Source organism: Equus caballus, chromosome X, assembly GCF_041296265.1.
Source record: "Equus caballus isolate H_3958 breed thoroughbred chromosome X, TB-T2T, whole genome shotgun sequence".
Classification (NCBI taxonomy): Eukaryota; Metazoa; Chordata; class Mammalia; order Perissodactyla; family Equidae; genus Equus; species Equus caballus.
Window position 1 is genome coordinate 124,928,232 of NC_091715.1, and position 27,450 is coordinate 124,955,681.

General features: G+C 39.2%; 1 protein-coding gene and 1 long non-coding RNA gene across 2 annotated transcripts in view; one reads left to right on the forward strand and one right to left on the reverse strand.

Annotated features, from left to right (window-relative positions):
* The window catches only part of FSIP2L (fibrous sheath interacting protein 2 like), a 79,779-nt gene extending 57,844 nt beyond the window's left edge, over positions 1–21,935 (reverse strand). Inside the window, 8 exon segments of the mRNA XM_023633559.2 lie at positions 14,068–14,188; positions 14,591–14,701; positions 15,402–15,543; positions 16,558–16,697; positions 17,068–17,157; positions 18,392–18,553; positions 21,037–21,162; positions 21,561–21,935. Coding sequence (XP_023489327.2) covers positions 14,068–14,188; positions 14,591–14,701; positions 15,402–15,543; positions 16,558–16,697; positions 17,068–17,157; positions 18,392–18,553; positions 21,037–21,162; positions 21,561–21,659 — 991 coding nt within the window. The 5' untranslated portion in view covers positions 21,660–21,935.
* The window catches only part of LOC138921946 (uncharacterized), a 92,934-nt gene that overhangs the window by 36,145 nt on the left and 29,339 nt on the right, over positions 1–27,450 (forward strand). The window lies entirely within an intron of this gene.

Genomic DNA, 27,450 nt, shown 5'->3' on the forward strand with positions numbered 1-27,450 from the left:
CACTCCATTTCTTTCATGGTCTCTGTCTTTCTCTCTTCTTTTCCTGCCTGCGTGCATGCATACCTCCCTTCCTCTCTCCCTCTCTTTTCTTTCTTTCTTTCCTCCCTCCTTCCTCCCTATCACCAGCTCCCTTGTCCTTTCTTCCTTTCCTCATTTCTTTCTTCCTTCCTCCTACCTCCCTCTTTCCTTTTTTTTATCCATCCACCCCATCCTCTGCCTCTTGTTTTCTTTCATTTGTTTCTCCCTCCTTCCATCCCTTCCTGTCACCTTCCTCCTTTCATCCCTCTTTCTTCTTCCTTCCTTCCCCTTTTCTTCTTTCCTCCCTCCCTCCATTCTTCTTTTACTTTATTTTTACTACAGCTTTTTAAAATTTCCCTTTCCCCCTCTCTCTTACTTTATGCCTTTTTCTTTTCTATCTTTACTATTGCCTTCTCCTTTTAAAAATGAGTTCTTTCTACCTATCTACCTACCTGGCTGGCTGGCTATTTATGCAGCTATCAATTATCTTTCTGTCTTTATTTTACTGACTTCTACTTTTTAAATCACACACACGCCACACAATTGTATTTGATTTTCTTACTGGTCCTTTCTCTCTCTCACATTCCTTCTCCTTCTTTATATAACTCTTTTCCCTACTGACTCAACTTTTATTAACTGTTCTTTCTCCCTTTTTTCTTCTGCTTCCTCCGTTCTTTCCTTGCTTCTACCCTCCCTTCCTTCTTTTACTAGCTCCTTTTAAGAACTTTCTCCCTTCTCTCACTTTCTATATTTTTCGTCCTGTCTTACTGCTGGATTCTCCTTTTTTGAAAGCCTATCTATCTATATATCTGTATTCTATCTATCTAATCGCCTAGCTGTCATCAATCTATACATCTTTATTTGACTCTAGTTTTAACTCACTTCTTTTTAGATCCCCCCTTTTCCCTGCCCTGTGCAATTGCACTTAATTTTCACCACAGCCTCTCCTTTTAAATTCCTCTGTGTCTCTCACTCTCACATTCTCCTGCTTTTTTATCTTGCCATTTTCCCCAGCCTCATCCCTTTTTAAAATTCTTCACTTTCTTTACTACCTCCTTCCATCCCTCTCTTCCTTCCTTTCTTCCTTCTTCCTTCTTCATCCCTTCCTCCTCTCTCTTTCACTTCCATTGCCATTATTTCATTCTTTTTTGGCACTATGTTTTCTTATTTGCTCCTCCTTTTAGAACTTATTTCATTCACTTTCTCCCTGTGTTCCACTGGTTTTGCAGTGGCATTTCTTATTAACTCTTCCTTGTTAAACATCTTTATTTTCCTCTTTTCTTTCTCTCTAACACTATCATTTTTGTAGTCTTTTCTTATTCATTCTTTTTTTATGTCTATGTCAAATTTATTATTGGCTCTTCTTTTTTAAACTTTTCTTTTTCTTTCTCTATTATGTAAAATCTTCTTACAGGCTTCTCATTTTTAAACTTTTCTCATTTTTTGTTCTCTGTTTCTTTCCTTCCTTTTCTATCCTTCTATGACTTTCTCTTTTTTCTTTTATCTTTTTTGTGCACTTTATTTTTACTGGTTCCTTCCTGCTTGTGAAACATTCTTCCTCTCTTTCTGTCTTTGACTCTTTCCTTTTTCTTTCTCTTTTCTGTCTCTCATTCTATTTTTCTCTATTTTACATTTTCTTACAAATTATCCCATTTTAAACGTCTTCTCTTCATGTTTCCTCCTCCCTTCCTTCATTCTTTCCTCCTCTTATTCCATTTCTTTATGTCTTTTTCTTGTTCCCTTTCTGTATTTCTATTTCTCCTCTGTGCCTGTCTGCAAGCCTGCCTTCCTCTCTTCCTACCCTATCCCATCCTACCCTATCCTATCCCATCCTACTCTATCCTATCCCACCCTACCCTACCCTACTCTATTCTATCCTACCCTATCCTACCCAACCCTACCCTATCCTATCCCATCCTACTCTATGCTATCCCACCCTACCCTACCCTACTCTATTCTATCCTACCCTATCCTACCCAACCCTACCCTATCCTATCCCATCCTACCCTACCCTACTCTACTTTATCCTATCTTACCCATCTTCTCTCTTTCTTTTACTCTCTTTGTACTGGCCCCTTTTATTATTATTTTTTATTATTTTTATTTTTTTTCAAGGAAGATTAGCCCTGAGCTAACTGCTGCCAATCCTCCTCTTTTTGCTGAGGAAGACTGGCCCTGAGGTAACATCCGTGCCCATCTTCCTCTACTTTATATGTGGGACGCCTACCACACCATGGCGTGCCAAGCAGTGCCATGTCCACACCCAGGATCCGAACTGGTGAACCCCGGGCCGCCGAAGCAGAAGATGCGCACTTAACTGCTGCGCCACCGGGCTGGCCCCTGTACTGGCCCCTTTTAAAAACGTTTTTCATTTCTTCTTTCCCTTTCTAACTCTTTTACTATCTTATGCACTGACTTTTTTTTACTGGATTCTCCTTTTTAAAATAAGTTCTTTTTATCCATCTATCTATTTATCTATCTATCCATCCATCATTTATCTATCATCTATCTATGGTTTTATTTATATTTTATACACCTACCCACCTATCTACCTGCCTTCCTATTTAACTGTCGTTCATCCATCTTATTTCACTGTTAGATTTTAACTGACTTCTTTTTAGATTTCTTTCCACACTGTCCACAATTGTGCTTAAATTTCTTACTAGCTGCTCCTTTTTAAACCTCTGTCTCTTCTCTCACATTCTCCTTCATTTCTTTTGTTTTACTCTTTCCTACAGACTAATCACTTTGAACAACTTTCTTCCTTCTCACTTCCTCCTTTCTATCTTGCCCCTTCCTTCTTTTCTTCTTCCTTTAACAGCCTTTTTCTGTGTCTTTCCTAGCTCCATTTCATTCACTGTCCTCCTCTCTGTCTTTCTTTCTCTGTTCCTTCCTTCCCTTCTTTCCTTCATCCCTTTATCTCTCCCTCACTCTTGCCTTCTTCCATTCCTTCCTCCCTCTCTTCCTTCCCTCATTCATACCTTCCATTCTTTCTTTTTTTTTTTTTTTTACTGGCTTCTGTTCTTAAAGATTTTTCTTTTCATCTCTATTTCTTTCTTTTTTTGTAAGGATTGGCACCTGGGCTAACAACTGTTTCCAATCTTCCTTTTTTAATTTTTTTCCTGCTTTATTTCCCACCCCCCCTCCCCCCGCACCGGTACATAGTTGTATATCTTAGTTGCAGGTCCTTCTACTTGTGGGATGTGGGACACCGCCTCAACGTGGCCTGACGAGCGGTGCCATGTCCACGCCCAGGATCCAAACCCTGGGCTGCCACAGTGGAGCGTGTGAACTTAACCACTCGGCCACAGAGCCGGCCCCCCTCATCTCTATTTCTTTTGTTCTAACTCTTTACATCTATTTTGTATGGTCTTTTATATTGGCTTATGCCTTTTAAAGTCTGTTCTCTCCCCCTACCCCAGGTGTCTATCATTCTTTATTTTACTGTCTTTTTAAAAATATTGACTACTACTTTTTAAATCTCCTCCCCATCACACAAAACTGTACCTCGTTTTCTTATTGGCCTTCTCTCTCACATTTTCTTATTCTCCTTTATTTAACTCTTTTCCCTACTGATTCATCATTTATAAACTACTTTTCTTTCTTCCTTCTTTTCTACTTTCTTTCCATCATCCCTTTCTCCATCTCTCCTTCCCTTTCTCCCTCCCTCCCTCTCTCCCTTCCTTCCACCTTTCTACCTTCATTGCCTGTCTCTATGTCTCCTTCTTACTCCTTTCACTCTCTCCCTCTGGATTTCTTTGTCTTTTCTTTGTGAGCCGGCACTTCTGCCTTCCTTCCTTCCCTACCTCCTCCATACCTCCTCCCTTCCTTACATCCTCAGTTCATCCCTCCCTTCCTTCTCTTTCTTCCTACTCCTTTCCTCCCTTCTTGCCTCTATTCTTGTTATACTCCTTTCTTTATTGGTTCCCCTTGTAAACTTTTTTCCCTTCACTCTCTCTCTTCCTATCTTTTAATATTATCTCTTGTACCAGGCCCTCCTTATAAAACCCTGTCTACCTACCTACCTAGTTTTCATCCATCCATCCATCTTTATTTTTAACTGACTTCTCTTTAGATCTCTCTGCCCTCCACTCTACCTTCCTTCCCTCCCTCCCTTCCTTGCTCATACCCTTTATCTTTTCTTATTCTATTTCTTTCATTGTCTCTCTTTCTCTCTTCTTTCCCTGCCTGCATGCAAACCTTCCTTCCTTCTTCTCTCTTCCCTCCCTTTTGCTTTCTTCATCCTTCCTTCCCTCATTTCTTTCTTCCTTTCTCCTGCCTCCTTCTTTCTTCTGTCTATCCATCTGCCCTGGCATCTCTCCCTTCTGTCTTCCTTCATTCATTTCTCCCTGTCTTTCCCCTCCCTCCTTCCTCCTTTTATCCCTCTTTTCTTCCTCCCTCCCTCCTCTTTCTTTCCTTCCTTCCTCTCTCCTTTCTTTAATTCTTCTTTTTCTCTCTTTTTACTACTCCTCTTTTTAAACTTTTTTCTTTCCTTCGTCTCTCTTTCTTTATACTTCTTTGTCCTGTCTTTACTACTACATTCTCCTATTTAAAATCAGTTCTTTCTACCTACCTACCTGCCTAGCTGGCTGGCTAGCTATACAGCAATCAATCATCTTTCTTTCTGTCTTTATTGTACTGTCTTTCTTTACTGACTTATACTTTTTAAATCTCTCGCACACCACACAACTGTACTTGATTTTCTTACTGGTCCTCCCTCACACTCTCACGTTCCTTTTCCTTTATGTAACTCTTCTCCTTACTGACTCATCCTGTATAAACTTTTCTTCCTTCTTTCCTTCTGCTTACCCGCTTCCTTTCTTCCTTTCTACTTTTACTGACTTCTTTTAAAAATTTCTTTCCTTCCCTCTCATTTTCTATATTTTTGGTCCTATCTTACTACTGGTTTCTCCTATTTGAAATCCTATCCATCTATCTATGTATCTATCTATCTTCTATCCACCTACCTACTGCATAGCTGTCATCAATTTACCCACTTTTATTTTACTCTATTTTTTACTTCTTTTTAGATCTTTCTTTCTCTCCCTGCCTTCTTCACTTGTACCTAATTTTCACAGTAACTCCTGCTTTAAACTCCTCTCTGTGTCTCCTACTCTCACACTCTGCTACTTTTTTAATTTTATCAATTTTCCTAGCCTCATCCCTTTCAAAATTTTCTTTCTCCTTCCCTCCCTCCATCCCTTCTTTCCCCTTCCTTCCATCTTTTCCTCCCTTCCTAAACTCTTTCTTACCTGCTTCTCTTTTAAACTTTTTTCCTTTCTTTCTCTGTTCTACAATGCCTTCTATTTATCTATTTTTACAGTCCTTTTTTTTTTACTGGCCTCTACTTTTAAAGTCTAGTCTTTTTTTAATCTATGTATCTCTGTATCTCTGTACTTATTTTATTTTACTGTATTTGTTATCTTACTTCATCTTTTTAGATCTCTTTCTCTCAGGCTGCTTTTCACAACTGTACTTAATTTTTCACTACCTCCTACTTTTCAACATCCTCTCACTGTCATCTCACATTCACATTTTTTTTCTTTTTATTTTTTCCTATTTCCTAGGAACTCATCTCAGAACTTTTTCTTTCCAGCCCCCTTTCTTCCTTTCATCTGTCTACTTCCTTTCTTTGTTTCTTCCTTCCTCCCTCTCTTTGCCCCCTTCATATTTCCTTCCTTCTCTTGTTTCTTTCGTTATTAATGTTTTTCTTTCCTTTCTCCATCCTCTCCCTCAATGCCCTTCCTCCCTCCACCTTCCTTCATTGCCTTCTCACTCTTTCTGCTTCCTTCCCTCCCTCCTCTGTCTCTCCCTTATCTGTCCCTCCTTTGTTTTCCTTCCATTCTTTTACTCTCTTTTTAAACCTTTTTCTTTCCTTTCATTTCTCTTTCTAACTCTCGTTCTATTCTTTTTTTTTTACTGGCTTCTGCCTGTTAATGTCCTTTCTATATGTGTGTATGTATGTATGAATCTATCTATCTATCTACCTACCTATCTAGTTTTCTATCTATCTCCTTTCTTTTCTTTCAGTCAATCACGTATCTTCCTTTGTACGTATCCATATACCTCGCTGTCTATCTAGCTATAAATCATCTATGTATATTTTAGTGTCTTTTTAATGACTTCTACTTTTTAAATCTCTCCCACACCACACAGTTGTACCAGATATTCTTACTGACTCCTCCCTCTTACTCTCACATACTCTCTCCTTCTTTAATTAACTCTTTCCTACAGACTCATCTCTAAACTTTTTCTCTTTCATCCCTCCTCTCTGTCCCTCCTCCCTCCTCATCTTCCCCCTTATAGTTTTTAAAAAGCTCTGCTCAAAAAAAAATTTTTCTCTCTCTTCTGCAACTCTCTTTTTATGTACTGCCATTTTTACTGGCTTCTATTTTTTAAATCTGTTCCCTATCTATCTAATCTTCCTATCTATCTTTATTTTACTGTATTTGTTAACTACTTTTTAGATCTCTCTCTCCTGTCCATGACTGTACTTAATCTTCCCACTACCTTCTCCTTGTCAGCATCCTCTCACTCTCACTCATGTTCACATTCTTTTTGTTACTCCTTTTCCCAGAGACTCTTCCCTTATAAAATTCTTTTTTTCCCTGTCCCTTCCTTCTCTTTGTCCACCCCTCCTTCCATCCCTTTCTTCTCAATTTCTTTTACTCTCATTATATTGGCTACTTTAAAAATTTTTTCCTCTTTCTTCTCACATTATTTTTTGTCCTGTCTTTACTATGGGTTTATCCTTTTAAAAATCAGCTCTGTATGTATCTGTGTATCAACATATGTATGTAAGTGTGTATGTATGTATTGATTGATCCATCTATCTAATTTCAATGTATTTTTAAACTGACTTCTTTTTTAGATGGCTCTTTTGCTTTCTGCACTCCATATTGTACTTAATTTTCTTACTAGCTGCTCCTTTTCAAACTTCTCTGTCTCTCTCTCACATTGTCTCTCCTTTGTTATCTTAGTACTTTTTCTAGTCTCATCCCTTTTAAACTTATGTTTCTCTGTCTTTTTCCTTCTTCCTTCCCTCCCTCCTTTCACTCTCTTTTTACTGGCTCTTCATTTTGAAACTTTTTTCTTTCCTTCTCTCTCTTCTATAGCTCTCTCTCCCTTTCTTGGATGTATTGCCTATTTTACTGGCTTCTACTTAAAGTCTGTCCTTCCTTCCTCCCTCCCTCTCTTTCTTTTTATAGCTATATACCTACCTACATACATAGCTTCATACTTACTTAGCTACCTATCCAGCTGTCAATCATCTATCTATCTTCATTTTACTGTCTTTTTGTACTGACTTTTACTTTTTAAATTTCTCCCCTACCCCACACAATTGTACTTAATTTTCTTACTGTATCCTCCCTTCCAAACTCCCTTCTCTCTCTCCTTGTTTATGTAATTCTTTTCGCCCCTGACTCATCCTTTATAAACTAATTTCCTCCCTTCTTCTCTCCCTCCCTTCTTCCTATACTCTTTTTGACGGGCTTCTCTTTTTAAACTTTCTCTTTCCTTCTGTCTTTTGTAACTCTCTCTCTTTCTTCTTTTGTACTGCTTTTAAATGACTTCTCTTCTTAAGGTCCATTCTTTCTTTCTACCTATTTATTTATCCATCTTCATTTCACTTTACTTTTAACTTAATTTTACTTTTTGAATATCCTCCTATCCTCCACAATTGTACTTGATCTTCATACCTGATTTCTTTTCAAACTCCTCCACCACTCTCTCACATTCTTTTTATTTTTCTCTACTTCCTACTCACTAGTATGATTTAAACTTCATTTTCTTCCTTTTCATTCTTTGTTCCTTTGTTCTTTTATTCTCTTTCTCTTTCTTGATCCCTTTCCTTCTCCCTTTGTCCTTCTCTGCCTGCCTGACATCTTTCCTTTCTTCCCTTCCTCCTTCCTTTCTCTTTTTTTCTTATACTATTTTTTACTGGTTCCTCTTTTTAAAACTATCATCTACCAGTACACCCACTCAGCTATCTAGTAATCATTAATTTTTATTTTACTGTATTTTTAAACTGACATCTACTTTTTATATCACACACAGAAAAAAGTATATTTGATTTTCTTACAGACTAATCTTTTCAAACTCCCCTCTTACTCTCATATTCATCTCTTTTTATTTTCCTCTTTTTCTTCATCCATTTTAAAGGTCAATTTGTTTATTTTGGGGTTTTTTTTCTATGTCTTTCTTTCATTCTTTTTCTCTCTCTGCCTGTATAGTCATGTACTGCATAATGATGTTTTGGTCAATGACAGACCACATATACGATGGTGTTCCCATAAGATTAGTACCATATAGGCTAGGTGTGTAACAGGCTATACCATCTAGGTTTGTGTAAATCCTGCAGGGGAGGAAGAAATTTTCCTCTACGCTTCTAGGTTCTTCTGCCTGGTCTAAGAATTAAATTGACATGAGACAGATTAACAGGAGAAAAACAAATTTTAATAACATGTAAACATGGGAGAAACCCAGGAAAACTGAGTAACTCGCCAAAATGACTGATGCTCTCACCCTAAATACCGTTCTCAGCTAAAGACAAGAGAAGAAGTTAGGGGTGGGGAGAGTCAAGGACTTCAAAGAAAAGAAGATAATTCACAGGTAGGTGAAAAGGAGCAAATGTTTGGAAAACAAGTGTTTGAACACATGGAAACAGAGAACACAGAGGGAAGGCCAACAAACAGGCTTTTCTAATTTCCTCCCCATCTACCACCTAGTTCATGTGAAGCTAAGGTGATAGCTGCTTCCTGAGACATGTTTTTTTTTAATCCGAATTTAGGCAGTTAAGGGGGAGGTAAGGAGAAAAACTTTCTGAGTCTTTTGTTTCTTAAAAATAATCAGCCTAAAATAATCTCATGTTAGAGATACATTTTGGGGTGGCAAATTTTGCTCCCCTTCAGTACACTCTATGATGTTTGCACAATGATGAATTCGCTTAAGGAGGCATTTCTCAGAACATATCCCCATTAAGCAATGCGTGACTGTAAACTACCAACTTCCTTATCTCCTTCCTTCTTTCCTTCCCTCCCCTCTCCCTCCATCCCTTCCCTTGCCAAATTTTCCCTCCCTCTCCCTTTTCTTCCTTTCTCCCTGCTTTCCTTCCTTCTCCCTCTCCCTTCCTCCCTCCCTTCCCCTTTCCTTCTTAAACTGTTTTTTACTGGCTCCTGTTTAAACTTCTCTCTCTCTTTTTCTCCCTCTTTCTCCCTCATATGCTTTTTTTACTAGATTGTCCTTTTAAAATTCTATCTACCTATATGTCTACCTATCTACTTTCCTATCATCCTATGTACCTGTCAATCATCTATCCTCATTTTACTGTATTTTTACTGCCTTAAAAAATCTTTCTCCTCCCCTTTCCCAACTGTACATGAGTCTCTTACTTTTAAATCTCTTCCCAATTCCCTTCCTCTATTCTCTTCTGAGTCTCTTTAGCTCTCCTTTCTTTTACTCTTTCTCTTTTCTTTGCCTGCTTGCATGCTTGCCCCCTCCCCCCCTTCCTTCCTGTCTCGCTCCCTGACCTTATATTCTTCACTTACCTCTCTTTCTGTCTCTCCCTTTTTCCTTCCCTTTGCTGGTCCTATTTTTCTGACTTACGTGTTTAATTTTTTAAATGTCTGTTTACCTGCATTCCTATCTATCAATCATTGATATATCTATCTTATTTAATGTTCTTTTCTGGGGGGGTTTTTTAAAATCCCCTGCCCCCCATAGTGGCCTGATTTTCATACTGGCCCCTCCTTTTCAATGGCCTCTCCCTATTTCTATCACTCTCAATAGCTTTGTCTCCTTTATTTTACTCCTTTTTCTACTTAATCATAGCATTTAAACTTCTGCATTTTGTTTTGTCTCTTCCCTCCCTTCCTTCTTTGTTCCCTGGGTCTTTCTTACTCCTTTTCTTTCATACTCTGGATTTCTGTTTTCTTTGCCTGAATGAATGCATGCATCTTGTCCTTCCTTCTTTGCTTGATTTTACTGTATTTTTACAGGCACCTATTTTCACACTTTTTTGTTTCCTTCTTTCTCCTTTAAGCCTCTCTTTTTCTATTGTCTTTTTTACTGGCATCTTTTAAAATTCTCATCTATTATCTATCTATCTGTTATCTATCTATCTACCTACCTACCTACCTACTTACCTATCTATCTATCCATCTATCTATCTACCTATCTAACTGTCTATCTTTTACTGTCTTCTTCAATGGCTTCTACTCTTTAATCTCTCACCCCTACAATTGTACTTAAGTTTGTTACTGGCTCCATCTTTCCAAACTCCTCTCTCTCGCTCTCAAATTCTTTCTCCTTTAATTTACTTTTTCCTACTAACTTATCCTTTTTAAACTTGCCTGTTTACCTTCCTTTCCTCCCTCCCTTCCTCGCTCCCTCCTTCCCATCTTTTTTAACTCCTTTTTTTCCTGGCTCCTGCTTTTAATTTTTTCTTGTACTTTTTTTTTTTTTTTTACATTTTTACTGGTACTTCCTTTTATAGTCTTTCTGTCCACCTGTCTATCTATCTACCTGTTTAACTATAAATTGTCTATCATTCTATCTATATTTTAGGGCTTGTTAAAAATTATCATTGCTTTTAATCTCTGAATCTCTTTCACATCCAAAGACAGTGGTACTTGATTTTCTTACTGGCTCATCCTTTTCAAACACCTTTCTCTCTCATTCTCATATTTAATCTCTTTATACTTTTTGTATTGACTTGTCCTTTTTTCTCATTCACTCTTTTCTATCTCCCTTCCTCTCTCTCTCCCTCCCTTCCTTCATTCCCTTTGTATCTGTCACTCTATTAGTCCCTTTCTTTAACTGTCTTTCTTTTTGGCTTTGCCTGCCTACCTTCCATCCTTCCTCTTCTCCCTTCTTCCTTTCTTCTTTCTTTCCATTCTTTCCTTCTTTCTCATTCACCTGCCCTTCCTTCTACCCTGCCTTCCCTCCTCCTTCCCTCTACACTCCCTTCCTTTCTGCCTGCCTTCCATTCTTCTTCTATTCTCTTTTTATCGGCTCCTCTTCTTAAACTTTGTATTCCTTCTTTCTTTTTAACTCTTTTTTGTACTGTCTTTATTGCTGGCTTCTCCTTTTAAAAGTCCATTCTATCTATTTCTAAATATCTGCATCCATCTATCTATCATCTAGCTAGCCAGCAGTCATCTATCATCTTAATTTTACTGTATTTTTACTGAATTTCACTTTTTAAATGTCTCTCTATCCCTGCAATGTATTCACAATTTTACTTGATTTTGTTGTGTGCTCCCTCTTTTCAAACACTTTCCTGTCTCTCACTCTCACATTGTCTCTTTCTTCTTTTCTATTTTATTCTTCTTTTTCCTAGTTATTCATCCCTTTTATACCTTTTCTTTTCTTTCTTGACCTCTTCCTTCTTTCCTTCTTTGATTCCTTCCTCCCTCTCCCTTTCTGTATGCCTCTTGAGGACCTTCTCTCACACTCTTTCTGGCTTTTCTGTCTTCTTTACCTGCTGGCCTGCAAGCATTTTTCCTCCCTCCCTCCCCTGTTTCCCTCCTTCCTCTCCCTCCTTCTCACCATTCCTCCCACCTGCCCTCCACCCTCCTTCCCTCCCTACTTTGTCCCTCATTACTCTTTTCCTTCTTATCTTTCTCCCTCTAACTGCCCTGTCCTCTCCCTTGCAGCCTCCCTCTCTCCTCGCCTTCTCCCTGCCTTCTTCTACTCTCATCTTACTGGCTTCAGTTTTAAATTTTAAACTCTTTTCTTTCCTTCTATCTCTCTTTGTAACTCTTTCCTTTTTTGTATTATCTTTTTTACTAGCTTCTTTTTACCTTCCTACCTATATCTACCTGCTTATCTAGCTATCAAGTAATCTATCCATCTTCATTTTACTGTATTCTTTTTACTGCTTTATTTATTTATTTTTTGGTGAGAAAGATTGGACCTGAGCTAATATCTGTGCCAACTTTCCTCTATTTTGTATGTGGGTTGCTGCCATAGCATGGCTACTAACGAGTGGTGTAGGAACGGAACCTGGGCTGCTGAAGTGAAGTGGGAGAATGCTGAACTTAACCGCTAGCCCACAGGGCCGGCCCCTACAGTTTTTTTATTGGTTCCTTTTCAAGCCTCTCTCTCACACAATCACATTCCCTCTTCTTTTTTATTTTACTCTTTTTCCTACTGACTGATCCTTTTTTTAAAATTTCTTTTTCTTTCCTTCCTTTCCTCCTTTATTCCCTTTTTCAATATCTCCTTCTCACTCCTTTTCTTTACTCTCTTTTCTTTGCTTGCCTGCATGCCTGCCTTCCTCCCTCTCTCCCTTCACTCTCCCTCCCTCCATATTTTATTCTCTTTTTACAGTCTTCTCTCGTCCAACTGTTTTCTTTCCTTCTCCCTCTCTCTCTTTCTCTCTCATCTTTCCTTCTATCTTTTTTTGTCCTGCCTTTTTACTGGCTCCTCTTTTTTGACCTCATTTTATTTACCTACTTTCCCTTTATGTTTCTTTTATCTCCCTCTTTCTCTCTCCCTTCCCTCCCTTCTTTCTCGATTTTCTTTCTATATTTTCCTGTACTGCCTTTCTTACTGGCTACCAGCTCTTCCTTTTTAAAGTCTGTTCATATTTTATGTCTTTCTCTCTCTCATTTAAGGTTACTGTCTTTTGTTACTTTTTAAATCTTTCTCTTTCTTTCTTGTACTATTCTTTTTTTCTCTCCCTTTTGCTCTGTCTCTATTTCTCCTCTTTTCATTTTGCTCTTTGTCTTTGTCTTTTTTCTTTTTTGCTTTATTTCCATATTTCCTTTTACTGCCATTCTTACTGCCTCCTTCTTTTAATATTTTCTTTTCCTCCTGTTCTCCCCCTCCTACTGTGTCCTTTTCTTTCATTCATTCTGTTTTCATTGTACTACTTTTTCTTACTGACTTCTCCTTTTTAATGTCTATCTATCTTATCTATCTTTGTCTTCTTTTACTGACTTCTTATTTTTCATCTCTCTCTGTCACCTCTCCTCCCGATTGTATGTGATTTTCTTACTAGCTCCTCTTTTTCAAATTCTTCTCTCTCACTCTCACATTCTTTTTATTTTACTTTTTCCTACTGACTTAGCCTTTTTAAACTTCTCTCTCTCCCTACTCACTCTTTCCTCCTGTGTTTTTTTCTGTCTTTTTCTTGCTGCTTTTCTTTCTCTCTCTCTTTTCTTTGCCTGTTCGCCTTTCTTCCTTCTTCTCCTTGTCTCTCTTATTTGTTTCATTGCCTTTGTCTTCCTCCCACTCCTTCATCCTATGTGTGTGTGTGTGTGTTTTCTTAACTGGCTTTTTCTGCTCAATTTTCTTTCCTTTTCTCTCTTATTCATTCATTCATTCTCTTCCTCTCCCTCTCTCCATTTCATTCTTTCTTTTTGTACCATCTTTTCTTACTGCCTCTTCTTTTTTAACCTTTTCTTATTTTTTTCTATTTCTTCTTCTTGCTTAGTGTATTTTAAATGTCTCTTATCTCCTTTTTTAAAAAACCTGTTTTTCTTTCTTTCTCTTACTAGCTTGCTCTCTGTTTTGTATAATCTTTTCTTACTGATCCTTAGTTAAATTTTTTTCTATATTTCTCTCTCATTGTCTCCCTCTTTGCTCTAATCTATTATTTTGGTAGTGTTTTCTCTTACTGGCTCCTTTTCTCTCTCTCTCCCTCTGTATCTCTCTCTCTCTCTCTTGCTCTCTCTGTCTTACCTTTTTTTTGGGTACTGTTTCGCCTTACTGTCTTCTTTTTAAATCTACAGTAAGGCAGTCTTGTCTACTGAGACACTTTATAGAAGTGTTTAATTTGTTATAATGTATATAATGTAATAATATTGTGTATATATGTGTGTGTGTGTGTGTCTGTATATACTTTACAACTTGAGCTGTAACTGGGAAATGCCTTGCACAGTGCCTGGCACAGGTAGTGTGAGCTTCTAGGATTTTCCATTGCAAGGGCCTTGTGACTTCACTGTATAAGCACACAGAGGGGTTTCACAGAGCCACCAATAATTAATATAGAGATATGCATGTTCTACTTGGCTATTTTGTCTTTTATTTTCTTTCTCTCACCTTCTGTTTCATCTTGTCCTTTGCTTTCAAATGTAATTCCCTCCTGTTTTACTTTCTTAAGCTCATTCATTTGCATTTTTTGTAAATGATAAGCGATTTTTTTCTCTAGAAGTCCTTGTTTCTAAAATATTAAAAAATATACATTTAATATGTTAAAAAAATTTAATATCAACTTGCCACTGGAAAATGCAAAACAGATATTTCAAATATGACGATATATTTGAAGGGAGCCCTTATTTCTGCCTTAAGATTTCTAAAGTCATAATGAGTACAAAGCTAGGAAGGTAGTAGGGTAAGTTTCCTTTTGTTGTTCAGCATGAAGAATATATTTTAACAACTAAATCCAATTTAAATCATTGCCTACTTTCTGGAGACTGGTCCTATTTCAGACCAGCCTGGGTCTCTCCATGAATAGCTATCCTTATAAGTTGAGGCCACTTCTGACAATTCACGCTTTTATATATAAAAATTGGCAAAAGTTTTTTCTCAAATAGCCTAAGTTATTGGTAAAAGCTCACTTGACCTTCTGGTGAGTTTCTTGTCTGGTTTTTCGACGTTGTTCCTCAACTCTTGCTTTTCTTTTTACTTCTTCTTCAATCTTTGACAGAAGTAACATTTCTTTTTTCTTCCATTCCTAAGGAGCACAATTTTAAAGTGGTCAGCAGGAGTTCTCTTTCATAATCCTTTTTTTGTATTTTACCAATAAGCAACTTAGATCAAATCAAGGGCCTTACGGAAATCCAGTCAACCATAATGAAAATCTTACATTGGCTTTAGAATGGGGTTATCTTACTTTTTTTTTATTGGGAATGTGTTGGTGGATGCAATGAAACGGCAAAAGGAAGGACGTGATTTTGATATTGGAAACTTAATTCAAGCATAAGCCTAGTTACAAAGATGGCTCTAAAAAGATGCTGGCAAGAGGGTTCTCTCTTATGGACTCAGTTGGGTACAGTATATGTAATCTGTTGCCCTTAAGTGTATTTTGACAGAGAAGCTAAACAAATAGCCTTGGTTGAATTTTGAGGAATGAGAACACAGGCATGATTATTTTTCATTAGACATGAATTCTAAAACTTTAAGAGCAGATGAGGTGTGACTGTAATGTAATGGATATATAATTTGTGGTATCAATCTCACTAAAGCTTGTCTATTATAACAGTGATAAAAGATTAATAGTGGGTTATGATTTTTAAAAATTATTGTTATTTTAATAGCAGGTTTTTTTAGACTGAAATAACTTTGGGTAATATAGTGGGACTGCTAAAAATGTTTATAAATAAAACAATTATACAAAATTTCCCCATCAATATTTAAAATTTGGTTTTTCTCACCTCCTCAATTTGTCTTCGGTGTCTAAGTTTTCTTTTAATGTGGTCCCGATGTCGTCTTTCTTCTTCCTTCATCTGGAGTGCGCTTTGCTCTTCTGCCATGTGCTCAACCTTGTCTAATTCCCTACTAATCATATCTACATATCTACATAAAAGTGCAAATATAAGTGAAGGTAAATTGAGTCTTTCCCTTATGATGGTACTATCTATTTTGATATCCTCCAACCACTTTCTTGGTTGCTTCTGATTTCTTAAACTACAGGAAATGTACACTTTAAGCTAGCCTTATCCACCAACTCACCATGCTTTACACATTTTACCCAACTCTGTTACACAAGTCTCTGTTATTGTGGTTGGGACAACGGTAAAATGTGGAACGGAGTGATTACAAGCATTTTACACAGAGATTATTCATAACTGAGTAGTTTGGGGCACATGAGTTTCCAAAGACAGCTGAAATCTGTAATTCTCAAGTCCTTCAATGACTTCTGATGTAACAGATAGGTTTTCAGACCACCAGTCTGGGACTCTGGTGGATCAGTAATTATTCTGGCATATCATGACATGAATTCATGGAATATAAGAGGCAGGTGATAGAGAACTGGCCCTCACCTCTGATAAAGGAGAAAGAGAAAGAACTACAACTCATCCCTTTGCCTTCTGGGGCATGGGCTTGGCCTCTGAATGGTAACATTGAATGTGTGTGGTAATAGCTGAACATACACAGTTGGTTGGGGAATAACACTGTTTGTACTAGCATCAGATAACGTTTTAGCAACTTGCCCTTTTTGACCTTGCAGTGATTTCCTTAAACTTAAGTTTGAAACATGCTAAAGACACCTTCTCTCCCTCTGCTACTATGGACTTGGGTTTCCCAAGCTCAGGGATTTGTACTTTGGATTTATTTTTCAAACATCAGTTTGGCTTACCTCTTGGGCTCATGGCGACTCCAATTTCTCAGGTAGAAACTCTCCTTCCTAGCCTTGGTACCAAGATTCCCAATACCTGTTACCTCTTAATCTCCTTTCCTTTCTCTCCACATTGAAGACTATAGGGAGTTAAAAAGAGTCTAATACTTTTTTTCACCCTGCTTTCAATTCTTTCTAGTACTTTTACAACTTTCTGGGTTCCACAAAATATGCATTAGCTTCAATCATACCTGTTCTTTATTAACAGCTCTTCATCTGGAGTTACTCTTGGACTTTCCTGTAACAGCCATTTTTGGAACGGTGCATTTTCATAATTTTCATAGGCTCTCTTGATTTCGTACAATTTATTTACTTGATTTTTAATCATTGTCTGAGAGGAAAAAAAGAATTAAGTTTTTATATTGGCCAGAAATAAACCTGTCCTTTCATATGCCTTCTTATGTTTAGGGCTTGGTAAACTTCCTGTACTTTACAAATGGTTAGTTCTGTTAACCTGCATTAAAGCCTAGAGTGGCTCCATTCCAGACAAGTTAAAACTTCTCTCTCTGTAAATGAAAGACAAAGGTCTCATTTTTATCTCTTATAGATCTCTAGAGATCTTATTTGATTTGTTACCTTAATACCTCTAGGTCAGAATATTATAAGAAAGTATTCTGCAGAGGACCAAACCTTTCTTTCAAACTTTACATAAAAAATTTTTTACAGACCCTAAAAAAAGCAAATTTGAGTATTTAACTTACTTGTTTTCTTACATAGTTTCTTTCAAAGTCTAGTTTTAAACTGGTCAGATACTGCCTGTATTTATTCAATTCCTTCAAGGTACATACAACCTATAAAAACAAAAACAAATACATAAATAAAAAGTTGTAACAATCTTAAAACTTTCCAGAGAAGAGAGTCATAAGAACATTCATTTTAGTAATAATTTTGGGATCAAGGGTAATAATAGTACATTTTGGTAACAATTTGGAAGACAGTATCTCTCTATAATCGTTGTTATCACCAGGAAATTTCTATCTAAATAATATTATTTCAATAATATGGTTCACATCACAATCAGAAATTTATGGGGCCAGCCCCATGGTGCAGCGTTTAGTGTGCACGTTCTGCTTCGGTGGCCCGGAGTTCGCCAGTTCGGATCCCGGGTGCGGACATGGTACCGCTTGGCAAAAAGCCATGCTGTGGTAGGCATCCCACGTATAAAGCAGAGGAAGATGAGCACGGATGTTAGCTCAGGGCAAGTCTTCCTCAGCAAAAAGAGGAGGATTGGCAGTAGTTAGCTCAGGGCTAATCTTCCTCAAAAAAAAAAAAAAGAAATTTACTTTTCCCAATGAATCTGTTATTAAAACACCAGTATAATAATGATGTTTAACCCTCAAAAGAATTTATTTTATCAAGCTGTGTTCTGTTAGGTTTTTATTTTGTCTCTAGTCTTCTCAAAGGGTATAGGAAATATTCCTTGACAGGTGTACAGTGCCAATTATTACCTTTAGAGCCAGAGGAAAGGCACTACAATACAGGTGGGAGAAAATACATAAATAAATAAATGTGTATATGTCTTTACATACTCAAGTCATTTGGTGCTTATCTTTTGCTGTTATCAAAGAAGAAGGGTCAAGTGGGAACAAGTAGTTTTATTTATTTATTTATTTTTTAAGATTTTATTTTTTGCCTTTTTCTCCCCAAAGCCCCCCGGTACATAGTTGTATATTCTTTTTGTTGTGGGTCCTTCTAGTTGTGGCATGTGGGACGCTGCCTCAGCGTGGTCTGATGAGCAGTGCCATATCCGTGCCCAGGATTCGAACCAACGAAACACTGGGCCGCCTGCAGCGGAGCGCGCGAACTTAACCACTCGGCCACGGGGCCAGCCCCACAAGTAGTTTTATTTACCAACAGCTGCCTGACTGCTCTTTACCCAAATACTGAGTAATTCATTGAGTTTTGTATTAGGTGTCCTTTATTGATCAACTAAAAGTTGATACAGGCTCCCAGTGAAGTAGAGAAGCAACTGCCTAGGAAGTCCCTAGGTTTTTGCTGGTTAACAGGAAGTAGCCTTCAACTCACTTTATTATTGCTGGTGATGTAGCCGCCTTTCCTTAATCTCCTCAGGATATCTTTTCGCTTGTAGTATGCTTTTAAGTGTGGATCATGCAGGCTTTTATAGCTGGTTTCCAAAAGTCGACCATAAGGATCAGTCAGGTTAAAATCATAAGAAGATTGATAAAGCTGCAAACACATAAATTCAAAAGTATTATATATGGAAAACGAATGAAATCACACATTTAAACCTCATTTGTTGAAATGATTAGGCTGTTCCTTGAAAATAAGACATGCAAGAAGAATCTGAAGTAAGGGAATACAGACAATGGTCTGATTTGGGTAAACGTAACTGCTTTTCTCTCTTCTCGACCAGACCTGTCTGTAGGTTGGAGGTGGTAGCCTCAAACTCAGTCAAGTCCTAAACACTGAGGTGTGGCTCTAGGACTTCCTTTGAGGGAGGTAGGATGCTTCATATGTAGGCAGAGGGGCAGGCAGGAGGGGCTGATAGGATTCTAGCTTTCTTTTTTTCACTTAAAAGCTTCCTTTGAAAGTTTCTGACATGATTGATGCCAGCCTCTTGTCTCTCCCAAGGGACCCATATCAGGAAGCTGGATTTCCTGACTATCAATGTTTCCTTAAAAAGGCAAAGAACATCCTTCTGGGCAATGAGTCAATTTACAGTGAGACTAGACAGGAAGCCCATATCTTTCCTGGAAGAGAAACAATCAACAGTGATGGCAAGTGAAACAATGCTGCAATTAGTGGAGTGATTGTTGCTGCTGCTTCTTTTAGATGTTGACTTTTGGTGACAGACATGTGTTGACCAAACCTGGGCTACTGACCTATCAAGAAAGAACAAACCCATTCGTTAAGGCCAGGGTAAGCTTTCTATTGTCAATTAAAATCACTGGTTTCCCTAGACTGAAGAGTCTATTATATTATCACTACCTGCCTGTGGGAGATCATAGCGGAGACTTTTGAAAGTATGCAAGTTGTTCTTTTCACTTAACATGTTATCTTTTCTTGAAAGCAAAATGTCTAAGTTAATTGGCAAAGTATTTACTATAAACTTTACAAGAGAACCAATTTAAGGAGTTTGTAAACAGTTGTTACCTGAATATGATATACAAACATGCAAATTAATTTATAGACAAATTACCCGAGAATAGGTACAGTATCAAAGTGTTGAAGTATAGGATCAGTTGTCAGGTTTGGATTAACGCATAGCTAAAGATAGGTAGGTTGCATTGTTACATTTTAATCTTATTGAAAACAAGGCAGTAGAATCCTATAATTTCATTTCTGCTTGCATTCAAAACAATACGAAAGACCTTTAAATTCCTCTTTCCTGTAGTGCCTTGCTCAAGTGGTCTGCAGTTCTGGAAGCAGCAAGGTCAGGTGAAAGAGGGTGGCCTAAGAGTCAGGAGACAGTGGTTCTGGTCTGATCTCTGCTGCTATCTACCTGTGACCTTAGATAAATCCTAGTTCTACTCACAAGGTGGTCATGAGGGTAAAATGAGCTTTTTAAAACTAAAGGTGTAAATGTTAAGTCTTGCTTCCTTGAGGAGATCCTGCTAAAAGACAGAGAAGGATCTAGTCTTTAGAGTTGAATGTAGTGCCTGGTCATGATTAAATGCATACATTTAGGAGGAATAAATATAATAAAGTATAAAGAGAACCCATATAATTCAGTATAGAAAAATCTGGAAGTAAGAAGTAGCTAACGAGTGAATAACAAAGGAACAGAATAGAAATATGGCAAACAGAAGATATTTAAGGAAGAAACCAACAGATAGGGCTAGAGTTACAAACTAAAAAGGAGTATTATTACTAGTAGTGAAATAGATTGAGTTTGTGTTAAGAAAGCTGATTTGTGGGAGTGTGACTCAGTTTCTGTGAGGTTGGCATATATTTAATTGAACATATTCTCAAAAGAGAAATTACATTGTTTTCCAGCAATAAATCTTTAAAAAATCATATATGTTACACAAATATCAGAAATACCAAGGAGCCCCTACTCATTCTTGACGACACACTAGTCAGTGGAAGGGTAAGGATGTCAGAATTATTCCTGTAGAACCTTTTGCTATTCAAAGCACACATTCACCCAGAAAGTTCTGAACCTCATTCAGGCTTGGCCTGAATGTTGGGGAGTGGTAGGCAGAGGACTTAAAATGAGTAACAATGTGAGTGCAGCACACTGAAGCACTAACAGTACTGATTCAGTGCTGTGAGATAGTGCAGACCAAGGGCAATGTGAATTCTAAGGAATGACATAATTGGGGGTTGTGACACTTGAGAAAGCCTTCATATAGAAGCTCTTGACAAATGGCCCAAATTGAAAGTTGAGAACGAGAGTGCATGCCAGGTTTCAGGAGTCAGATGGACAAAGGCACAGAAGTAGGAATTAGTATGGTATGTGTGGGTAGACAGAAAAACCCCCAACCTTTAGGAGCTGAGACTCTGGGCTAGAGATAAGGCTGAACTGGGTGGCTGAGGCATATCATGGGGCCTTATATCATTAAAGGGAGTTTCAGACACTAAACACTTAAACTCATTTAACTTGGCGTGTGAAATTGAAGTTGACTCAAAGCAAAACCATAGCAGTGTTTCAAGTTTAACAGCAAGCTGAAAACTAAAGAAAATCACTTAAGCACATTAAAACTTACTTTTTCACTTATATTTGTAGTATAGAATACATTATTGCTTCCTGGGATAACAGGCAGCTTGACCCCAAGAGGAAGATCTAATAGCTGCGCTGCTCCGACCTCTGGAATGGGGTTTTTTTGCGAGCTCTGTCAGATACAATTAGAAAGTGTCTTTTTTTCTAGAACTATGCTTTTAGTTTAGACCAATCTACTCACACTTCAACAGGCTAATACCTCCAAATAAACCAAAGAATCATACACTCAGGGTTCAAAGAACTTGCCCTGCTGACAACCCGGAAAGCCTCCCAGCTTTCCCAGGTCACCAGCCCTATCTCTGGGCCCTGCCCGCCCAAGGCTAGTCCTGGCCAGTGGCAGCTGTAGCCACTGGCTGCCCGGGGCCTGGAGGCCGGAAGCTGAGTCGTCAAGGAGCCGCCCCTTCCCCCTCCTGCTCTGCCGACACGTCCACCCCTTCTGTCCGCCTGCCCTCCTAGACCCCGCCCAGGAGCCAGGAGGCGGAGGAGGACGATGGACTGGCCACCACTCACAGTGTCGCACTTTTCCCTCTTGACAGTTAGGCTGCTGGCAGCCGCCTTAGTGGCGGCGGCTTGGGCAGCCTTATAGCAGTTGCTGAGGTACAGATCCATGGCCACCCATCAGCCCCCAGGGGGCCGGGGGCTGGGGCAGCAAGGCGTCTTCGTTTCTCCTCTCCACTCACACCTTTACTGCTCTGGGCCTTGACCAAGTCTGGGCCCCCAAGACGGTTGTCACCAGGGTAACGCGTCCTCCAGGCCACGCCCCTCACTGTGCCGCGTACAGACTGGAGCGCTGACGTCCTCATTGGGCGTCTCCCCAGCGGGCGTCGCCCTCACGTGAGAGGAGGGGGAGCAGCGACCACTCAGGCTAAAGCCCCAACCTTCGGCGCATGCGCAGGACCCTAGACTCGAGGTTTAAGCGCTTCCGAGTTGGGAAACTGGTCCAAGAGGACTGTAAGAGGGCTGCAGTTGAGGTTCCATTTCTTTCTGAGATCAACGCCCTTCATTTAAGCTAAACTAGGATGTATCAAGCTTAGTCACCGGGTAGCTGGCTGTTATTCTAATACTTGCTAGCCCCGAAGGAGCTATGGTTCTGTTCAACACATGTCCATGAGTAATTGTGTACTTTGTACTAGGGCCACAGGCCTGGCTTTCTACATTTGCCCAAGTTATAGACACTGTGACCCTCCCTTTCCCTTAGGCATGCCATCCCCCAGGTCCCACTTAGGACACATTGGTTTTTCCAAGGCTCAATGCTTTCTTCCCTTGTCCTCTTTTCTGTCTTGGGCTCCTCATCTCTCTTCCCTTCTCTCCCTCCCTTTCTTTCCCTTTCTTCTATTTCTTTCTTTCTGCCTTCTCATTAGATTAGCCAACATTTATCGAGTGCTTGCTTTATGCCAGACACTGTGCTGGGTGCTGAGGATACAGTAATGAGTAAAACATAGTCCCTGCTATGTCGCTTGCTGCATAGGAGCTCACTAGACTGTAAATACATTAAGGGCTGAGACTGCACCTAACGTGTCAGGAGTTCGCAGTTTACCTCCATTTTTTTTAACGCATCTTTTTATTGTGCTAAAAAATGCGTAACATAAAATTTACCATCTTAACCATTTTAAGTGTACAGTACAGTAATGTTAAGTATACTCACATTGTTGTACAACAGATCTCCAGACTTTTTCATCTTGCAAAACTGAAACTTTACGCCCATTAAACAACTCTCTTCCCTTCCCCCCAACTCCTGGTAACCACCATTCTACTTTTGTTTCTATGAATTTGACTACTTCAGATACCTTACCTAAGTAGTATAAGTGGAATTGTATAGTATTTGTCTTTTTTCCATTGGCTTATTTCACATAACATAATGTCCTCAAGGTTAATTTGTGTTGTAGCATGTAGTAGGATTTCTTTCTTTTTTAAGGCTGAATAATATTCCATTATAGGTATATACCACATTTCCTTTATGCATTCAAAAAATGATGGACATTTAGGTTGCTTCCACCTCTTGGCTATTGTGAATAGTGCTGCAATGAACAAGGGAGTGTGAATGTTTCTTCAAGACCCTACTTCAATTTTTTTGGATATATACCCAGAAGTGGGATAGCTAGATCATATGATAATTCTATTTTTAATTTTTGAGGAATCTTTATACTGTTTTCCATATGGTTGCACAATTTAACGATCCCACCAACAGTACACAAAGGTCTCAATTTCTCCACATCCTCACCAACACTTGTTATTTTCTGGTTTTTTTTGGGGGTGGGGGTGGGAGATAGTAGCTCTCCTAATGAGTGTGAGGTGATATCTCATTGTGGTTTTGATTTGCATTTCTCTGATGATTAGTGGTGTGGAGCAGATTTTCATACGCTTGTTGGCCATTTGTTGTCTCCATGTTGAGGGTCCACTTCTTTGTTACCTCTTGGGCATTTAGTAACAATACCCATCATTTACTGAAAACATTACTTTCAGATGCTATGCTAAACACTCACCTCATTTAATCCTTACAGCAACCCCGTCTATACTTACTCCATCTCTTTAGATGAAGACTGCTCACAATGGCACTGGCTAATATGTAATGGAGCTGAGACTTGAATCCAAGTTAAGTGACCACAAAAGCTGTATTGTTAGTCACTACACTGCACTCTTATATATGTTCTTGTTTTAATTCCACATATATGATTACAACTCCTGCATTTAAAACTTTAGCCTGGCAATATTCTCTACTGCCAGTCAAATATCTCTACATGAATGTCTGACATGCAACTGAAATTAACATGCTCAAAACTCAACTTGGTCTCCCCTCACTGAAACAGAAAAAATGAAGACCTCATAATTCTTCCTATATTTCTCCCCTCGGTGACTGGTACCACGTCTACCCAAGCCAGAAGCCATAGAATGCTCCTAGATGCTTCTCTTTCTCTGCAACCTTGACATTCAGTCTATCCCCAAGTCTTACTGTTTTACCTCCTAAACATTTCCCATATCTCTTCTCTCCTTGCCATTTCTTCACCACTGCTCCAATTAAGCCATTCATCATTTCTTATCCACACTGTTATCACAGCCTCCTAATATCTCCCTTTCACCTCTCCATTCTAACTTTCATTCTGCCACCAAAGTGATCTTTCTAAACTGCAAACTGATTATGTCTATCCCCTGCTTAAAACCCCCAATGACTCTCAGGAAGAATGAAAACAAAGCATAAAATATCTTTGTTTCTTGGTCCCTGACTACATCTCTAAGACACTTTTGCCATACCACCTCTCAAACTTGATCCTACCATAATATAGAACTGCTTTTAGTTGGTCCTCTTCACACAGTCTGCTGGCTCATGACTCTGTACTTTTGCTCATGCTGTCCCCTCTATCTTGTATGGCTATGCCCCTTCTTTGCCTGGCTAATTCTGGGGTCTCAGCTGGGATAATTGGGCTCTCTTTCCATGAGTTCTTTCGTCCTCTAGGAGGTAAGGCCGTGCTTCTTCACACAGTGGTCATAGGGTTCCCAGCAGTGAGAAAGGGAAAGCCCCCAAAATGCAAGTACTTTCAAGATTTTGCTGGCATCACATTGGCCAAAGCAAGCCACATGGTCAAGCCCAGAGTAAATACAAGAGAGGATTAACCAAGGGCATGGAAACAGAGAGGTATTGTTCATTGGAGGTGATTAATATAACAATACAGCACAGTCCACCTTCTGGTTCCTATGATTCATTTTCCTTCTATATGCAAAATATACTTACCTCTCTTAAGACTCCAAAGGTTTCATCGAATTATAGCATCAGCTCAAAGTCCAGGATTTTGTCTCATCTACAATCATATCCAGAGGTAGCTTCTTGTTATTTCAGAGACTTATGAACTATAAAACAATTTGCAGCAGTTATCTACTGCCATGTAACAAGCTACCGCTACGCTTAGTGCTTAAACAATACAGACTCATTACCTCACTGGCTTCTGTTTCAGACAGGGCCTCAGAAGGTTCAGCATGTCTCTGTTCCATGATGTCTGAGGCTTCAGTTGGAAGACTTGAAGGCAGAGGGTGGAATCATCTTAAGGCTTTGTTTACTCATATGTGTGGCAATTGATGCTAGCTGTTGGCTAGGAGTCTATCTGGGGTGGTCAGCCAGAACTCCCACACTTGGTCTCTCCATATTGACTGGGCTTCCTCACAACATAGTATCTACGTTCCAAGGGCAAGGAGAGAGAGAGAGCGAGTGAGTGCGCCAGGCAAAAGCAATGTTGTCTTTTATGACCTAGCCTCAGAAGTTATGCAGCATGACTTTCACCACATTTTAGTGGTTGAAGCAGTTACAAAAGTCCACCCAGGTTCGCGGGAAAGGAACATAGATGCCACTATCTTGAGGGAGAGCTGTCAATGTCACATTGTGAGAACAGCATGTGGGATGATCTATAAATTTGTGGCCATCTGTGGAAAAATACAATATACCACACAGTTTATCTTCACTGCCCCCCAACATACAATGGTGATACAGGGACAAGATAACTGCAATAAACACTCCCATTTGAAAAGAGAGGTACTCTCATTTGAAAAGGAGTCACTGGCCCATAACAACTCTGGAATCCACCTGGGCACATGTTACCTGGTCACCCTACTCTTGAAACAGAGAAATCCTTGATTAGATCCTGATTCTCCTCCCTGGGAGTGGCTTCCTAGTCCACTGTTATCCATAGCTCTTATTTCCATCCTCTGGCCTCTTGGCTTACCCCCATGGGTCATACATTTATATAATGTCTTGTGTTTGCAGCTTAGTGGCTTTCTCGGCTTGCTTCCTACCCACAGAAAGCTGAAGGCCCAGGGGAAATTTGAAAATTGACCAATCCCAGTCCTTGTTAGATGAATTTAAAGGTATTTTGTTAGTTCAACTCTCTTAAAAACTGTGGGTTTCATATGAATCTTATTCGAGTCCACTCCATTGGACAGAAGTTATACCCACAACACTTTTTGAGATGGGCTTCTCTCTACTTTGGGTAGCATGTCAAGGGCTGTGGGACAATGCCCTTTGTCTACCTGAAAGAGTCTATTAGGCACCAACTTACATATTTCTGAGCTCTTCACAAAGGATCTTACGGTTGCGCTCTTAATCTTTGCTGGCTTAGAAAACTAGAGACGTGAAACAGTTTTACTTCCTGACCCAGAAAATCCTGGTTCTTCTATCTTTCATCTAAAATTCTGCTTGCAAATTCTGCCAACTTCACATCTCTCTTTCTGTACATTATGATGTGCAACTAAAAGTCACATGACACTATCAACATTCTGCATCACCAGACATTCTCCTTAGTCAGATACACAAGTTGATTAGGTACATGTATTTCCATCTTCCAGGTTACTGCAGGTGACAGCTTTGCCAATTGTTTTGGTACTACACGACATGGGACATCATTTTTCAAGCGTTCGATTGCAGTTTCCTCATCACTTTTACAGCTTCTACTATAGTTTGTTCACCCATTTCCCCGTCTTCACTAACAGTTCCCTTGCTGCTTTTCTAGCCTCCACCCACCACTTAGTCCCAAAGTTAATGCACCTGTTTTACATTTTGGGGTTTTTTTGTTTTTGCTTTTTCTAAAATAGCACTTTACTTCTAAGTACTAATTTCAGTGGTCTAAGATGGCATTACTCATACATGTGGGGCCTTGGCTATGAAGGTTGGACTGCCTGGGCCCCTCTCTCCACATGTTCTTTTATTCTCCTTCAGGGTTCAGCCAGGGAAACAGAGCAACTATACCTTCTATGGAAAGGCTTTTAAAAACAGGCATTGGACCTCACACAACTTTTGAAGTAGTTGGAGAGGCAGAAGATCTGAGAAAGCGTCACTAATTAATCATGCTGAAGCACTGGCATAGGTGAACAAATAGGAGTTTGCAGGGACATCTGAGAAGCCAAGTGCATTTAATCAGTTAAGTGGGACAGCGAAGGGGGAACTGTTGGAGAGGTCTAAGGAAAGCTGAAGCCTCCGGGTCGCTACTTTTTCTGTGGGTTCACAGCTAAAAATATGTTGGTGGTTTTGATAGAATCTATAAATAAATCAAGATGGAATCCTAAAAACATGTTCACATAACGCACAGAAAAGCAAGAAAAGGGAAACAAAGTAACAAGAAACAACAGAAACAGAGCTTCAAAATACATGGAGCAAAAACTAATAGACATGAGAAAGGCAACAGATAGATCCACATTTATATGTGGAGAGGAGACCTGAACTACACTATCAACCAGCATAACCCGATAGACATGTCTATAGCACTCCCCAGATGAAGGCAGCCTGGAGTGGAGTCAGAGCCTGAGGATAGTGAAAAGGTGGTTCCCCCATGGGGGTTGGTTTGTTGTAAAGAATCGTAACCTAGGAGGAGAGAGGAAGGCATCCACCTTTATGGGCGGCCTGTGTGGGGCAGCATGGGCT